The 16,771-nt window shown below is 48.1% G+C and overlaps 2 protein-coding genes across 3 annotated transcripts; both read right to left on the bottom strand.

Moving 5' to 3' along the window:
* Positions 1–439: 439 nt before the first annotated feature.
* Positions 440–3,340, bottom strand: LOC106640959 (succinate dehydrogenase [ubiquinone] flavoprotein subunit, mitochondrial). Of its 2 annotated transcripts, none has more exons than XM_089592856.1 (10): positions 3,223–3,340; positions 2,866–3,152; positions 2,617–2,755; positions 2,100–2,268; positions 1,833–2,028; positions 1,555–1,749; positions 1,274–1,471; positions 1,068–1,211; positions 853–963; positions 440–526 (listed from the first exon to the last, which is right to left on the bottom strand). In XM_089592856.1, exons 1-10 carry the CDS (start codon positions 3,323–3,325, stop codon positions 440–442), a joined length of 1,629 nt encoding a protein of 542 aa, XP_089448982.1. In that variant the 5' UTR covers positions 3,326–3,340. The 2 variants fall into 2 exon arrangements, with proteins under 2 accessions (XP_089448982.1, XP_014210631.2); XM_014355145.2 differs by having other exon boundaries at positions 1,274–1,468; positions 1,552–1,749; positions 3,223–3,325.
* Positions 3,341–6,027: 2,687 nt separating this feature from the next.
* On the bottom strand, positions 6,028–16,296 carry LOC106640960 (uncharacterized). The gene is made up of 6 exons (XM_089592897.1): positions 16,044–16,296; positions 11,599–11,933; positions 10,861–11,321; positions 10,297–10,362; positions 6,686–7,891; positions 6,028–6,350 (listed from the first exon to the last, which is right to left on the bottom strand). Exons 1-6 carry the CDS (start codon positions 16,294–16,296, stop codon positions 6,194–6,196), a joined length of 2,478 nt encoding a protein of 825 aa, XP_089449023.1. The 3' UTR covers positions 6,028–6,193.
* Positions 16,297–16,771: the final 475 nt, after the last annotated feature.

Below are 16,771 nucleotides of genomic sequence, written 5' to 3'. Positions count from 1 at the left end.
AACTTGTACAGAGTTCCCTATTTAGAATTCACCTCTTTTGAAATTGGTCATTTGAGAAGAAACCTGTATGAACATTATTTTTATAACATAATTATTCATGGCCGTGTTATAACTTATGTACTGGTCTCTAAGAAGAGTTGCTGATTATATTTTGAAAAAGGGTGGGTGTGGCTATTTTGGCACAACTTCAGATTGATAAACGGTCTATTTACAAAATTATTTCCACTTTATTCGCTAAATTAACCTATGGTTCTTTGATACAAAATCATACGCTTCACAATGAAAGTAAAAAGCGCGTTCACGTAATCTATGTTAATTCAGCTCCTCGACGTCTAGCGAGTCCAACAACTCATCGGTTGTTTTTTTTTTCTTATACACCTCTGCTGGCAGTGTTCACATATACAAGCATAAGCGAGCTGCTTGTCTGCTTGTCTGCGGTTTAGTAAGTTCGTATCGCCGGTGGAACGTGTTGAGCTTCCGCCTCATTGAGCGTCGTGTCGATTACCGGCCGATAAGAAATACAAATCTGTCGACGCGAAAAGACACAAGCGATCCTTTTAACTTTTTTGTTTTTGGAACTACTAGTTTTTTCTTTTCTCTTCTTTTAACACTAATTAGTTTGTCGATAACATACATCATCTACAGTCAGACAGGTGTGTCCGCTACTCTGTTAGAGAGCACTCTTTTTGTTCTGTTACATGACCCATTCCAGTCGGAAGTTCCCCAAAATTGGAAAAAAACCTTTGTCCCGAAATTATACAAGTACATTATTAATCGTATAAACGTATTTTGCAATTGAAGGGAACTCCCAAACCGAGTAATGTCAACCAGTATATAATACGTAATGATTACCGAGCCATCCTCTTGAGCCCAGGATAGCGTGTGCTTGCGCCAGTGCTCGCTCAGCGGCCGTTTTTTTTGATCCTCGAGTGGTTTCGTGTAATCGTACTCGTCCACTCTCTCCTACTCGTTTATGATGAACCGGGAGAAAGAAAAAAAACAAAAATATATACGTACGTTCACTGACAATATGTGTAAATAAAAAAAATCCCGCACTCTGCACTTGCCCTAAAATCTTCCCGCGCGTGGGCGCCCCTTGACTCCTTGCGGTTCTCGGCCGAATAGATGATGTGCAAGCTGTTCAGCATGAGATTTTGCAACTCCAGAGCCTCGACCAGGTGGGTGTTCCAGATCAGCGAGTTGTCTTGGACCTAAATTTATTTTTGTCAATCATTTTCAGAATAAAAAAGAAAACATCTCTCACGACACGTACGCACAAGTCCGGCAAATCGCACGTGTAGAGCTTGGTAATCTCCTTACAGCCACGTTGGAGCATGTCACACCTGCGCAACATCGTGCAGTACATTTGCATCGTCCTCTGCATCTTGTCTCTCAGCTTAGCCACCGGTACACTGCCCTTGGAGTATCGAGTCGCGTCGAATCGACAGAGCGCGTCTTCCCCGACGTACTGCTCGAACACACCATATATATATATGTGCGTGTGTGTATATATAATTACAACAGTTTACAAAAGGAATGATTTCCCCTTACAGCGGGTAGCTCGTCGTGTCGCTCGCCAGGTCGGATCAGGCAGTCAATGTTGTCGGCGATGGCCTTACCAAAGACCAGTGTCTCCAGTACGGCGTTGGCACCGAGTCTATTGGCCCCGTGGACCGAAGCGCAGGCAGTCTCCCCAGCCGCCCACAACCCGTCGATCACCACGTCCTCCTCGTTCTCCCTCGACAGTACCTGCCCATGTATTGTTTTTCCTTACCTTGGTCCACTCGTCGCAGCAGGAGTGTAAGAAGAAGAAACAAAGAGGTAATACCCACCTGAGCCTTGTAATTCGTTGGTATGCCGCCCATATTGAAGTGCACGGTCGGTATGACGGGTATGGGCTGCCTTTCGACGTCGATGCCCGCAAAGATAGAGGCGAGGTCCGAGATGCCCGGTAATTTCGAGCGGATCGTCTCCAAGGGTATGTGGTGCATCTGCAGGTATAAGTGGTCCTTGTCCTCGCCTACACCCCTGTCATTTGTTTGTGCGTGAATAACAACATCGTCGCGAGGATATACAATTATATAAGCGCACGCACTGACCTTCCCTCGTGTATTTCCGTGGTCATGCTGCGGGAGACGACGTCCCGGGGTGCCAGATCCTTGGCTTTCGGAGCGTAATTTTCCATGAAAAACTCGCCCCGCGAATTCATGAGTCTTCCACCCTCGCCCCGTACTCCTTCCGTTATCAGGATTCCGCTCCCGTACATGCCTGATTTTTTCATCATTTTGGCGTTTATAGGCGCGTGGGAAAATCATGAAAACGATTATGACAACCACCTCCAATAACAACTAACTCCTGGACTTATGTCATAAACTCTTGCACGCATTTATACACGCATTCGTACCTATACATAAGTATACTATGACAAAAAATGGAGAGGGAGAGAAAGGGGGTCAATTAATGGACGTGGAGGCTCACGTTGCCCCACGCGTTGGAACATATATTATATATGTATGTGCGCAACAGTAAGCGACCGGCCGATCGAAATTACTTTCACTTAAAATTGACCCTGCGTTGGATGATGAAAAAAAAAAAAACAGCCCCGTGAATACTGACCGGTGGGATGGATCTGGATGAACTCCATGTCTTGGATGGGCAAACCGGCTCGGCTGGCCATCGCTAAGCCGTCACCGGTGCACGAGTGCGCTCCGGTGCACGATTGGTAGCACCGGCCCGTGCCACCCGTCGCCACCACCTGATTTTTTCAAATATTGTTTTTTTTGTTTTTTTGTTTTTTTTTTCTTATTACCACACCGTATCGCACACTTGTAGCGCTTTGCGTGTTTATATTTACGATGGTTATACCGTGTGGTGGGCACGAAAACGGTGGATCAAGCCGGTCTCGAGCTCCCAGGCGAGGACGCCCTTGCAGCATCTGCCGTAAAACAGCAAGTCGAGGGCAAAGTACTCGACAAAGAAGCCAATGTCACACTTGAGGGACATGCCGTAGAGCGTGTGGAGAACCGAGTGGCCGGTACGATCGGCCACGCAACAGCACCGATGGGCCTGGCCACCTTTGCCGAACCTCAGGGACTGACCCCCGAAGGCTCGCTGGTAGATCTTGCCCTCTTTGGTCCGGCTGAACGGACAACCTGCCGGTACAAGTGGCTTATTGTTTATCTCTCTCTCCTCCCCCCCCTCCACCCAATGGTTGGACCGTACCGAAATTTTCGAGCTCGTAAACGGCCTGGGGCGCCTCCCGGGTCATAAAGTGTATCGAGTCCTGGTCGCCGAGCCAATCGGAGCCCTTGACCGTGTCGTACATGTGGTACAGCCAGTTGTCGTCCTGGGAGTAGATGGCGGCGTTGATGCCACCCTGGGCCGCGACCGTGTGCGACCTCGTGGGGAACAGCTTCGTGACCACTGCCACGCTAAAGCCCTTCTGGCCCAAGCCGTAGGCCGCTCTCAGACCGGCCCCCCCTGCGCCCACCACCACCACGTCGTAGCAGTGATCCACCACTTGGTATTTCTATATACATGTACATGTGTATAGGTTATTATATTCGTTTGATCGATTTTGCAGTGATGGAGGAAGGAATATGCTTACGCCGTTGGATTTGCACTGGACCTTGTCCGAGGTGTTGACGTTCACGTGGAGGGCTCGCGAGATCACCGGCAGCGCGAGTTTCTTCTGTGTTGGCGGCGCGACGAGGACACAGGGATTCAATGTTGTGGTCAATTTTGTTTTTGTTTTTTCATGTTTATAATTGTGGGGTATCGTTGCAGTCTTACGCGAAAAAACCAGTTGGTCGATCCTTGCAGCCCGAGCACCTTTGGGACCGCTGCCATGATGTACTTTTTGTCCTGCAGAAGCTAAACTCCACTCTACAAGTAAATAAGAGGTGTTGGTATGACGGGGGTTATGGGTTGTCTGCACGCGTAAGAAAACAAAAGAAGGAGTTTCGCGTGTGTGTTGATACGCAAGCCATGGTTTTTTTTAATTATTATTATTATTATTTATTGCACTTGTAAAAATACATTTCGTCTGGATTACAATTGATATCGGTAAAATCAGACGTCGTGTGGCATAGAGAATCGTTGACTCGTTTGACGGGTTGCGGTGTGACTGTTACTCCGTCATTCGTATATGTTATATTATGATAAATAAAACAGCAATGGTAAATTCACAGACTATGCTACGAAACAATATAATGTATATGCAGGTGGTACTTGTTAATTTTACTTCGCTTTTGTTAGCGCTTGAAGAAAATACACTTTACACGGTTTTTCTTGTACAAATGATGATTTAGAAAAATCGCTTTATACTCACTCTCTGGCTTCTGAGTCGCTGAATACATTTTTGGTTATTGGGACGAGCTTTCTTGTACTTTTAGTGTGTTATCGAACTACGATAGCTATAAACTATTGTATACAAATTATCCTATTTCATGCACTTGACAGTATATGTGAAACAGTTTCTCTCGCAAAAAGAAAAAAAAAAAAAAACAACAATTGTATATGATACACATCGATCAATAATTGTTCTTACTGAAGGAAAAAGAGAAAAGTATTATTCTGACAAGCAAAACGTTAATAAAAAAAAAGGTTTCGATCTCGTGTGTCGTCCTGGCATTTTTTCACTCTCTTTTGGCTCCAGCAATAATTTTCTGCGATAAAATAATTCCTCGCAACAAATATTGAATGTCGTGATTTTTCGTCTGATACATAAATAACTGCAAATAATCAGTCTTGTCACACACGTCCAATGTAAAAGTCGAGGAAGTAACGCTCAGCGAAATTTTTGATAGTTACTCTGTAAGTACCGAGATGTACAAAATTTTTGTTTTATTTCTACTGAAAAAGTTTTTATTGCATTGTCATATTATCCTTTGTTACTTTGGATGCAAAATGACAATTTTATTAAACAGTTTAAATAAATGACATGACACAGTGACACGTATTTTTTAAAAAAATGCCATTTATATCGTAAAATAATTAATAACAAAATTAATAGTAACAAAAAAAATGTGTATAAAAAAGTATTTGAGTTGGCGTAAGAATAAACTGGCGGCAATACAACAAAAATGCGTCGTGTGCGTATTTTATAAACACGTATTGCACAAATTAAGCAACGGAACATTTTCTCTGAAAAAATAGTTAAAATTTTCATTGATTATTTTTTTTGCTTTTTTTTTTTTTTTTTTTTTTAGCGAATAAAACCTATACGAGTCGTTAATCGACTCGCGAGTCTCGGTAAAATCTCAAAGTACAAGATTTTCATTTTCACTTTTGGAAAAATTTTCTCTTTCGCGTGTAAAAAATATTAGACATTACAGATCGATCGCGTAGCACGATATTCGCCTCTTTGTCGTTATATGGTAAACCTTAAAAATAATGTATATATGTATTATAAATTTGTATATGGCACGCCCAAAAAAATGCCACGTGTATAATATTTATATGAGTTAGAAAACAAACAAGAATTGACACAATCGACGAGGAATCGCGCACTTTGACATTTACTCTTACACTTAAGGAAAAAAAAAAAAAAAAAAAAAAAACAATTTATTGCTCAAGCTCACATTTACTTGACGTAAGTATATAAAAATGTTTCTCCGCAAATGCCATTAGTTCGTTCGTAGCTCTAATCGGATGACGTAAAAACGCTTGCGCCCAGACACAGACACGCGCCACATGCGTAATTTTTCTGAGACACTTTTACAAGCACAAGCATTGTGTACAAGTTTAGCTGACTATTTTAGAAAAAATAGCCGTTATTTTCTTATTCTCCCTCACTTTGACAGATGAAGAAAAAAAGAATTTCATTCGCACGTATTATTTGTACTTTACGACCGCGACAGTCAATTAAACCTACGGGGCCTCCCATCGAATTTACCGTCATCCGAACGAGCACCAAAAGGGCCCGATCGATCGAAATTACATCCATACACGCACACACACCTCTGATGTAAAAAAAAAAAAAAAAAAAGAAAAAAAAAAGAAAGGCAAAAAACCGACAGCTACGGATACACTAAATACCCCGAAACAGTGTCCTCGTAGTATGTCTAAATACTAGATACATGTAGCGGCAGTTTTTTCTCGTTAAAATGGCAGAGTGCGTCCTTCATTAGGGACAGGGGCTCTCGCTCGCGCTGGCCTCTATGGCCGGTAGGAAGCTCCGGGGCCACGTGTATCAGAGGGTGAGCCGCTTGACGCCGCACTCGCAGCAAAACTTGGCCGAGTCCGGGAACTTGAAGCCGCACTCGTGACAGAACTTGGACAGTTTGTACTTGCAGCTGGCGCTCAAGTCGTTGCCGCTGCGCCCGTTGCTCGAGTATTTCCGATTTAGGCTGGATGTCCCGAAAAGGAGGACATGAAACAGACAAAAATACATTTATACGCACTGACGTTTTTATTCCGGGCAATCGTGCCTTTGTTTATTTTGTGTGCTTCATCGAGAAAGCAAAGATCGTTTTGGAACTGCTAATCCGTATAACATGTATAGGGTAATTTATCGCTGTTGTGCCATTTCGACCAAATATACAGCCAGTCGCTGTTGAAAAATGACGCGTAAATTTACTTTTCAAATTTAACGGGCTTCTAAATTTGTACATTGTAGTGGGGGGTAATCTTCTCGAGCTCGCAAGGAAAAAAAAAAAAAAAAAAAAAAAGAAAAAGATCTCACCTGCTGTATGCCGAGTCGGCGCTGAGCTTCCCTCCGCCCTCCTGTCGCTTGACGCTCTCCGGCGAGGAGAGCTCGGCGTCGTCGTCGCTGCAGTTGATCCTCCCGCTCCCGTTGCGGCTGTTGTTGCCGGTGACAACGGTGCCCCGGCCATTACCCACCACAGCAGCGACCGCGGGCTCGTTACGCTGCGACGTACACGTGCTAGAGGACACCAAAGAGAGAGTAGTGTCGTTACGCTGCATAAGCGACATGAGCGAGGGCAGAGTCGTCGAGGAGCTCGAGTCGAGCTGCTGCTGCTGCTTGTGCTGGTGATGGTGGTCGTCGTCGAAGGAGCTCAGCAGCAGCAGCTCGTCGAACAGCGAGTTTGACCGCTTCATCATCCCCGCGTCCGAGCAGCTTATGATCGAGCTCAGACTGAGGCTACTGCTATTACTGCCGTTTGGCGTCGGCGCAGTGGCCGACGCCGGCTTGTGATTGTGACTAGTGTTGTTGCCGGCCGGCCGGCACGACGGCTTGATGGTGCTGCAGGGCTTGCTGGCCAAGGTGCCGTGGGCAAAGTCCGAGTGGCCGCTGCTGCTGGACGACGAGGAGCTCGACAGCTTGCGCTCGCCGGCCGGCTTGTGGGCCCCGCCCGCGGAGGAGCGTAGGGAGTTGGAGCGAGCCGGTACCGCGGGCCTCGACGAGTTGGCTCTGTTCGGTAGCGCGAGGCCGTTTTTTGGCTGCTGTGATTGCGGACCGGTGTCGGCGGTGGGTGCAAACTCCCCGCCGCCCAACGCTAGGCTCTGGTCGATGATGAGCCGGCGGCCGAGCTCTCGCGAGGAGGCGCCAATGCCGGCCGAGACGGAGGTCACGGAAGAGACGAGCCGTCCATCGTTCGTCTCGGTGCAGTCGCTCGAGAGGTCCGAAGAGGTTAGGTCGTCGTTGAAGCCGGTGGGGGGCGCGATCACCGAGAGACGGCGCTGCTGCTGCGGGTGCTTGCTGGTGTCGTTGGTCAGGGGAGTGGCGTGGGATTTGAGTGGGTTGGGGTATTTGGCAAAGGCCGAGGGGGACTGATAGCTCGGGCTGGAGTTTGGCTTTTGGGAGGTGGAGGAGGAGGGCGGGCAAACCGTGGAGCCGTCGGTCGACGACTGGTCGCTCGTGTCCGAGAAGAGGTCGTTCAGCTGCTGCTCGGCCAACAAAAAGGGGTCGTAGTCCTTGCTCGTGCCGCTGGAAAAAGGTTTCAAGTGTGTCGTGTTGTTAACATTTGGGGTTTTTTATCGGAGGCGTGGGCGATATACACCATAAAGTGCACTTTTCTCTATACTATCGTGCCTGAAAAATAAACGTTTGTGCTTCAAAAAAATAAAGTTCCCAATCAAGGAGTGCATAATATATTGCACGAAAAAACCAGAGCGTGCTGCAACGAAAAATGCGGACAAAAATCTGCGTGGATGCGTAATCGTCAACGGCGCTAGTCGAGGGGGAGGGGAAAAAAAAACCACTTACGTTCTACCTCTGAGAATCATCGAAAAGTCGGGATGCCTCCTGGCGTAGCTGTTCCAATCGCAGCGCGGCAGCCGCTCGAAGCTCCTGCGCAGAAGGCTTGAAAGCACACATACCGTGTACCGATTTTTCAAATACCAAGCGCGTATACAATCACATTCATCGCACGACTCATAGCCCCCGCCCGAAGTATACGATTGTAGAAAAAACAACGAGAGAGTGGAAAAAAAAAAAAAAAAGAAAAAAAAGAGTCAACCTCCGCCGATCCGATCGCGAATGCCTGCGCGCCTTGGCGAACCTCTCGTCCTCCCCGAAACCATCCTCGTCGTCCTCCCTCGGGGTCTCCAGCCCACGCGGCCTCGAAGACGTTTTGTTCCGTCGATGCTCCTTCCGCACCGATCTCTGGCCCGGAGCACCGATGCTCGGCAAGAAGCCACCGCCACCTCGAGTCTCGTCGAGCCTCGTGATCGTGCAGATCTCGCTGTATCGCCGCTCGCTCCTCGTCCCCGCGAACTGTCCACCGTCCGATCTACCAAGCGCAACCAACAGCTCTTTCTAGATCCCAAACGAGCCGTCTCGCTGCACCTCACCTCCTCCTCCTCCTTCCATGGTCCCTGGTCATCGCGCCCAGTTCTATATTCCTCATCCTGCCAACGAGGTCCAGCAGCGAGTCCTCGCTCCCGTACCCGGTCCTCAGAGCCCCATCTATCTCCCTCAGCAGCTCCGACGCGTTGCTCTCCGTCTCGTCGGCCCCGAAATCGTCCTCGAGCTCCACCAGCATGGCTCGCTGGTCGTCCGTTCTCACGCTCGACACGTCGCTCAAGCCGTCCTCGTCGAGTCGCGCTCGCGCCCCCGTGCCAACGCGGCAACGTTTACCCTCGGACTGGAGCTTTCGGCGCTTCCTCAGCGGCTTCTCCTCCGAGGACTCGTTGGCAGTGTCGTCGGGCTGCTGGTGTTGCTTCTGACGGCGCCGACCCGGCTGACACCGCTCCTCTATCACGTAGGTCGCGCACCTCTGCTGGCGATAATGGTCCGTACCAGCGTACGCCGTTACTTCCTTGAGCTTCCCCGACGCGGCGTAGTTTCTCCGGAAGCCGTCAAAAGCCAGCTCCGGAGGTCCAGCGCCCATGTTGGGCATGCTGTGGCACTTTATCGGCGGCAGGAGGGCCGGGAGGCTCCCCTCGGTAGCGGCAAACGACTCGCTCCTCTCGTTCCTGCTACCCGAGTTCAACTCCTCCTCCTCCTCCTCCTCCTCGTCGATCTTGCAGCTCTTGAGGGTCTCGGTGTCGTCGTCCGTGTCCTCGATGTCATAGTCGTGGGTGGCGTCGGCTCGGCGCTGGTACAGGCACGAGTCGAGGCTATCGACGAACTGGACGCAACAGCTCTCCTCCTCCTTTCTGAAGGTCCTCGTCGAACCAGGGTCGCTGATGTCTTCTTTTTTCAACGATTTTTCCCCGTCGTCTTCCTCGCGCGAGACAAGCCGCTCGTTGTACTCGAACTCGTCGGTCGTCGAGTTGGCGGGATCGTCGTAGCTGCGGCTCGAGAGCCCCGTCACGTCGGACAGCGCCGGCTCCTCTTCCTTGTCGATGCTGGCCAATTCGCAGTTCTGACGCGCGTCCTCGCGGATCTGACGCCACGTCGTAAAGTCCCGGTTCCCCGGCACCTCCTCCTCCTCCTCCTCCTTTCGCCGACTGCGCGGCTTCTTCCTCGTCTTCGCCTTGGCTTCCTCTTCCTCGTCGTCGTCGTCGTCGTCGTGGTGGGCAGTGGGTTCGGCAAAGGCCTTCTTCAGGAACCGCGTGACCAGCCGGGCCGAGGACTTTTGCGAGGAGGTGGCGGAGCGGCTCGGCGAGAGACCCGCCCGGAGGATCTTGCTCGAGGGGATCGCGTCGGTCAGCAGCTGGAGACGCCGGGAGGTGAAGAGCTGCCGGACCGGTGGGTTCAGGGACTCCTGCGAGTCGGGCGTTCTACGCGGGGGGGGGGAGAGGATGGTTTTTCCTTTTTTTTTTTTTTTTTTTGTCACGCGAGTTACCTCCGGGGATTCTCCCTCGGGACGCACGACCATACTTGGATTTGCGACCGACCAAGAGTATATAATATAATATACACACACGTTAGCAATCGACACTCACCTGTTCGAGCGGTCCACCGGTCGCGACTTTAGCGGACCAGCGGCGTTGGCCGGGGATGACTCCTTGCTTGATGTCTGATGGTGGCCGGTGCGTTGTTTGCCGCTGAAATCAAAGTAGGGGCGGGGGGATATACACACAGGTGTATACATTAATATTCGTGATACATTACGCTCGGGGCGACTTTTTTTTTTTTTTTTTTTTTTTGGTACCCCCCAGCGAAAATTAGACCAATTACGGAACAGAGAAAGAGAGAAGTGTGCACGTATATGGGTTTCCGAGAAAGTAGCAGCTGGCCGAGCGCCAGCGGGGTCGCGAACCGCGTTTTGGAGAGCGCCGTACGGAAGATGCGGGCTTTTAAGGGGAGACAACCTCGGCGATACTTATTTTTGAATCGTCATCGTGTAATATACACATAGGAGAGATGGCGGAGGAGATTTAAGTGCTCCTCTGTCACGCGCGCGCCGGTTTATTTTCGAGCCTATATTATATTATGGTGGTACACGCGTATGGCGTTACTTGGGGGGGAGAAAAAAAAAGCAGTGATCGGTATGTATGTATACTCACAGTGCCGGTAACTTGGGCGGTGGGGCGTCGTGGGCCTGGTTGTCCTTGGTCGGGGCCCTGCCGGTACTCCGGTGCATCGTCGCGAGGGTGGGGGGCGGTGGCGAGGTGGAGGATTGGCGGGCCGCGACCCTGTGAGCGGCGGCGCCGGGCGAGTACTTCTCGCGGTTGGTGATGGGCGGCTTGCGGTTGCGTAGAGCCGGGGCCCGGTACTTCATGCGCGCGTCGAGCCTCTCCTTGGCCACGTTGTTGCCGGTCTGCGGGCTGGCGGGCAGTCGGGTCGCCCGCTCCCGGCAGAAGGCGACGTGGCGCTCGTACGACTTGAGGCCGAATTGACGCTGGCACGTGGGGCACTGGCCCTTCTCGTTGGAGCGCGTCGGGGCGCCGATGGTCGATTTCACCAGCGAGAGCGTCGATGGCCGCTGGGAGGAGGAGGATGATACCGCGGCGGTTGGACTCTGCTGCTGTTGGCTGCCGTAGTTTGACTGTTGATGCACGGAGCCGTGAGACTGCGAGTACGGCGACGCCTGATGCTGGTGGTGGTGGTGGTGGCCTCGCGGTGGGGCGTTCTGTAATTAGTTCATGGGGAATTACGTTTACCACACATTTATAATAGACCTTGGAAAAATGCAACATGCCGGCATACGACCCGGTCTCATGCCGATCATAACCGCAATCGAAATCGGCACCGTATGGGGAGGAAAAAAAAAAAAAACCCTTCAGCTTATACATAGTACTCACAGTGTCGCCCCGTGCCGCGCGAATAGCTCGCAGGAACTCGTCGCGCGTCTGCTTCCAAGCGTTGCTGGGTTTCCGGTAGGCCGTCCCCGTGGGTAGGCACTGGTGTCTGTTGCTTCTGCCGCTGTGATCAGCACCAGGGCCGTAAGATTGTTGCTGGTGCTGTTTGGGTAGGAACTCGGCGAGCTCCGTGCCCTGAATGCGCTGCCTGGCCGAATCGAAGGGCTTGCGTTTTTTCGTGGTCGTGCGCTCGCATATCTTGACGTGCTTGTCGAGCGAGCGCGGGTTGAACTTGCGCCCGCAGACCGCGCACGGCTGCAGGACTTCCGGCTGCCCATCTGCGTGATACATTGACACGGGACCCATATATTTATATTTATATTTATATTTATTTAGTGCTGTACACATACACGTATAATATAGCCTATATATATATAGCAGCAATGATGGTGATTATCGATCGATCTCTACTTGATTGAGGGTTTTTATAGTGTCACTGACCCGACATATAAAAGTGTGCTTGAGGGGAGAGTATACATTTTTCGCGTTTTTTTTTTTTTTTTTATTGGGTACTACTGCATTATTCACAATGATGAATCTTGCATTTAATTTTGATCGATGGGGCGCGTATTTTGCTGCCAAAGCGTTTGCAGTGTGGAGTTATCGTAAAAAAAAAAAAAAAAAAAAAAAAAAAAAAGAAAAGAAAAGAAATCTCATTCATTCATAATTTGTGAGTACTGCAGCTGTCGACGTCCCCTCCATCGATTGGTTTACATGTCTTTCTCCGGCAATGATAAAATAACCATTAGTTACATACGAACACGACAAATGGTGATTGCTTGTCGTTCGTTTCTTCGTTTTAAGTATCAATTCTTTCTTTCTTTTTACATCTCACGCGTTTTCAATGGTTTTATGCAGAAAAGAAGATAAGACTGGAGTGCGCGGTGAAAGAGTATACTACATTCGATCAATTTAATCATATACTCCCACGTAATTCATTTTTCATGGGTATATATATAATATCTGAAGCGCCTGTCTACGTCACTCTACGTTTCCATAATTTGAAGGTGCCATACGTGTACACCTACGTATACACGCATACCAATTTAATTTTTTTTTTTTTTTCGCACAGTGTAATATCACACAAAACACGCGCATAAGCATTAAAGCACCAATTATTACCATAACGTTATAATCCCTCGAGCAACTCTCATATACCTCACGTGGGATGGTCGGCTCGTGCATAAATGCATTGTCATGTATATAATCTCAAATACCTGAGTATGCGACTGATCTTTTTACCTCCAGCTATAGCGGCCGCCCCCGCTACACTTAAGTTACTCAATGTATATACACACAACAATAACATCGAACATATAACTCGATTCGTCGCCCACTCTGCGGCGACTTACCATTTTTGGAGCGCCGCTCTCTCTCTCACAATGTACACCGGAATATACATGTATATTATATCCATATATACTTTGTGTGCATGTAAATACAAACGCGTGTATGCCTCTACGGTATTATTATTATTATTTTGTTTTCGAGAAAGAGGGGAGGAAAAGCGAGATTATCAATGAAAGATCATGGGGTCCAGTTTCTGCATACGTTACGTGCCTCGATTTCTTTTGTCTTTTCGAGCTTACCGTGATACATACGTAATAGCTACTTGAAAAGTGGAGGCAAGAATTTGTGCACGTGCATTGTTACAAGAGAATGAGGAAATTCAGGAAATGAAACCTATATACATATACCTCTGTCGTATCCATGATTTTTTATACAAAGTAATCTTGTTGTTGCAGGGTCTACTCTGTACACAAATACATGTAATATACCTATACAGGATTGTTCTAAATGCTCTAAATTTTGTCGACCTGACGTGTATAGTACAAGTGAAAATTTCTTGAAAATCATAAATATACGACCTATATAATATTATACACAGCACTTGAATAACAAGTGGTGCATAAATAAGGCACGGCAATAAGGTAAATTACAATCACGTATATAGATCATATCGTTTCGCAGCGGCATTGACACGTGCTCGAGTAACAACAACGCCCACCCGGGCTACATTATTTGCGTCGTGCGACGGCGTGTAGGTGCGTAATGTGGCCATTTGTCGTTTTTATGTAATGTCCACTCGCGTTGGAATACCTCCACGTGACCGGTCACGTATCAGCCGAAACGAGAAAGCGGGCGTTACCTGTATAACGTGTGTGATTATTACTGTCCTCGAGGATTTATCGCGGTCGCCCGCGAAACGGACCTTTTCCGAAACAGTGAAAGCCAAACGAGTGTCGCGAAAAATCGCGCGCCCCGTAAGCTCCGAAATTTATCGACTCGACGTCGAGACGTTGACGTTACGACGTGGGGAAAGCCGCGCTTCGTCGATCAACTGGTTCATATACGCGACCGATATTTATTTACAGCCTCCGAGTGTGAATAAAAATTAAAAAAATTTTTTAAATGGGCGATCGGTTGAGATTTAGGTTTTCTCGTGAAGTATCGAGTATAGCAGTGGACGCTAATTAAAATGCAAACTTGGTGTAGAAAAACATGCTCTTTGGCCTTCCGTGTAATATGCGAACGCTGCATGTATAGCGTCACGGTGAGGAGGAAAAAAAAAGAAAAAAAAAAAAAAAAATAAGATAGAGGCATTGTGTGCGTGTGCCGCGAGTGTGTCGTTCAATGCATTAGCACGACGCTTTTGTAGAAGCCGACATTGGGTCAGATCCATTAGGGATACGTGCGGGAGAAAAGAAGACTATAACGTACACCTATAATGTATCCCGGCAAGTGCATATACATGGTTTTTCTCGTAGTGACGTTTGGTGTTTCAGTAAACCGGCAATCGTAAATGTGAAACTCCAATAGTAAAACCAAATCACGGTAAAATTTAATATCCGTACGTACAGAAATGTTGTGGCGTATGATTTTATCTCATCTTTTATCTCTGCAAAATTTACGGCTTCTTTTTTTTTTTTTTTTTCTTCTTTCGCTAAATGGTATATTTTTAGCCGACCGGCGCGTCCTACTCGGCCAAGATTTTCTCCATGTGCTAATTATCTCGGAAAAAGCATTGCGTGGATTCCCGACCCTGATACACCGGTAGGAAGAAAATTTAAAGACGATCCGATGATTTTTTTTTTTTTTTTTTGGTCGATTGTTTACTGTTTTACACCTGATTTCTCGCAATATCAGTGATATATGGTACATTACACCCTGATAAGTACATTGTAGGAACAATAGCTTGCATCGATTATTTTTTCGTTCTCAAGAGCGACCGTTTCGTTTTTTTTTTTTTTTTTTCTCTTCCACAAACAACGAAAACAAAACTCGGTTTAACGCGTCAAAAGAAAACCCTATAACCATCCACGGATTCGAATAAGAATTTTTTTTTTTCATCGAAGAAAAGAAGACTCAAGCGAGGATGCTGTGCAGCATAAATGGGAAAAAAAGGTTGCTCGGCTGGATCGGCGACGCGTCACGTATACACACAAGCTGATTGCGTAACGCGTCCAAGTATGTATATATGTAGGTATTATGTGAGATCACGTCGTCGCCGTGCGTTCTCCAGCCGATCCATCGAGCGCCTGTCTTCGAAGAGCGAGCGGATATTTATAAACCAGCGATCTCGTGGCGTGACGTTGGAAAAATCGGAAATCGGTAATTTTCGACAGCCACTTATATTAAATTTTAATCAAAATTCTCGGCTCGATCAAACACACATTTGTCACGCGGCTGTGATACGCGTTTACCTTATCGGTCTCGTAGACAATGTACGAGAGATAAGGTCATTCTTTTGACGCTCTAGGTGACGACTTGAGGAGGAAAAAAAAAAAAATGTAAAAATTAATATTGACACGTGGCACAACAAAAACTTTCGCTCGGCGTATGTACAGTTTATTTTCGTACCTAAGCGTTGGTTAACGCGCGGAAAAAAAAACGAGCACAATATCGCGGCCGACGTTTTTGAGATGGAAATGCGTTCGAGAATAGCTCATCCGAGAGAAAAAGCCGGAGAAGACCGGCACGTCAAAAAAGGGCGGACTGTTTTTGAAGCCGAAGGGGGAAGAAGAGAAGAGACAGTCTTGCCTTGTCGAAAATATCACTCGTGTAGAAATAAGCAGTTAATCATTCGCTTTTGTTATCCAACGCGAAATCTTATCTGCGCCGTGTGTCGCAAATATTTGTCCTCAAATTAAAAAAAAAAAATCGGTACACATACCTCCACACGAGTAATAGCGATCCGAACGACGATCGTAAAGTAACCATCAGGGATCGTGAAAAATTACCGATTTTTTGCCGATCGCCCCACACGAAAAATCGATCTTCAACTCGCTTGGTCTGAAGCACCCCAAAACGCACACACATCTCACTTGAAAAAAAGGGAAGAAGAAGAAGAAGAAGAAGAAGAAGAAAAAACAAAAGCCGCGCACCACAGGTATCCTCGAAAGTGTCCTTGGCGAGGGTAGAGAAGCTACTGGCCACGGCTGCGACGTCGAAAACAGCGTCGTCCAGTCTTTTGAAGAGATCAACTTCCCCAGTGGCGGCGGCCAGCTGTTGCTGCTGCACCTTGCCCAGGTCCCGGCAGACCTCGACGAACCGCGACAACTCGACCGAGGCCCGGGACCTACTCGCGTCCGTCGTCTCCCCTTCCGCCGCCTTCCTCGACACGCAGCACAGCATCGCCATCGCGTCGCGGCGTATGTACAACCCACTGGCGCGCTTATCCGCACCCGCCAACGTTCGCCGCTGTACTGCTCGTCCGACACGAGATTTACAGAGTGCAGTGCGCGACTCTCTCTCTCTCTCTCTCTCTCTCTGTCGCTGGAGTGTATATAATGCGCCGCTTACTTTGTCTTCGTTCTCGCGCGGAAGGGTTTATTTTCGTCGGGAAGCTACCGCGGACCGTATCGTTATCGCCGTGTAGCGGTGGACCCTCTCGTTGAGAGGGACTGGATCAATGGGCCGGGTGTATATGCTTTTAGGAGAAATCTCAAAGACCCGGGTACTCGATTTTGAAGACGAGCTGTCTTGAAATGAAGGACAAAAAACTAGAGAGGGAGCTTTTTTTTCTTAGGCTCGTTTTGTCCCCGAGTTGAAAGTGTTTGAGAGCCATGAGGGGATTTTTTTTTTTTCCCTCTGTATGCGAGGACTACATGGGCAC

This window comes from Copidosoma floridanum, unplaced genomic scaffold (assembly GCF_036245765.1).
Source record: "Copidosoma floridanum isolate Cflo_tuat_1 unplaced genomic scaffold, Cflo_Japanese_pri ptg000019l, whole genome shotgun sequence".
NCBI lineage: Eukaryota > Metazoa > Arthropoda > Insecta > Hymenoptera > Encyrtidae > Copidosoma > Copidosoma floridanum.
Note: the sequence above shows the minus strand (reverse complement) of the source record. Positions and strands in the feature narration are given on the sequence as shown.

Excerpts from the sequence above, each read along its gene's own strand:
- LOC106640959 (XM_089592856.1), bottom strand. The coding sequence starts at position 3,325 with ATGTACGACACGGTCAAGGGCTCCGATTGGCTCGGCGACCAGGACTCG. Across the intron at positions 2,756-2,865 it reads GTTTTCGTGCCCACCACACG|GTGGTGGCGACGGGTGGCAC; the intron begins GTATAACCATCG and ends TGAAAAAATCAG. Across the intron at positions 2,269-2,616 it reads CATCCAGATCCATCCCACCG|GCATGTACGGGAGCGGAATC; the intron begins GTCAGTATTCAC and ends TGAAAAAATCAG.
- LOC106640960 (XM_089592897.1), bottom strand. The coding sequence starts at position 16,296 with ATGGCGATGCTGTGCTGCGTGTCGAGGAAGGCGGCGGAAGGGGAGACG. Across the intron at positions 10,363-10,860 it reads CCGCCCAAGTTACCGGCACT|CAAGGAGTCATCCCCGGCCA; the intron begins GTGAGTATACAT and ends TCAGACATCAAG. Across the intron at positions 7,892-10,296 it reads CCGGTGGACCGCTCGAACAG|CGGCACGAGCAAGGACTACG; the intron begins GTGAGTGTCGAT and ends ACCTTTTTCCAG.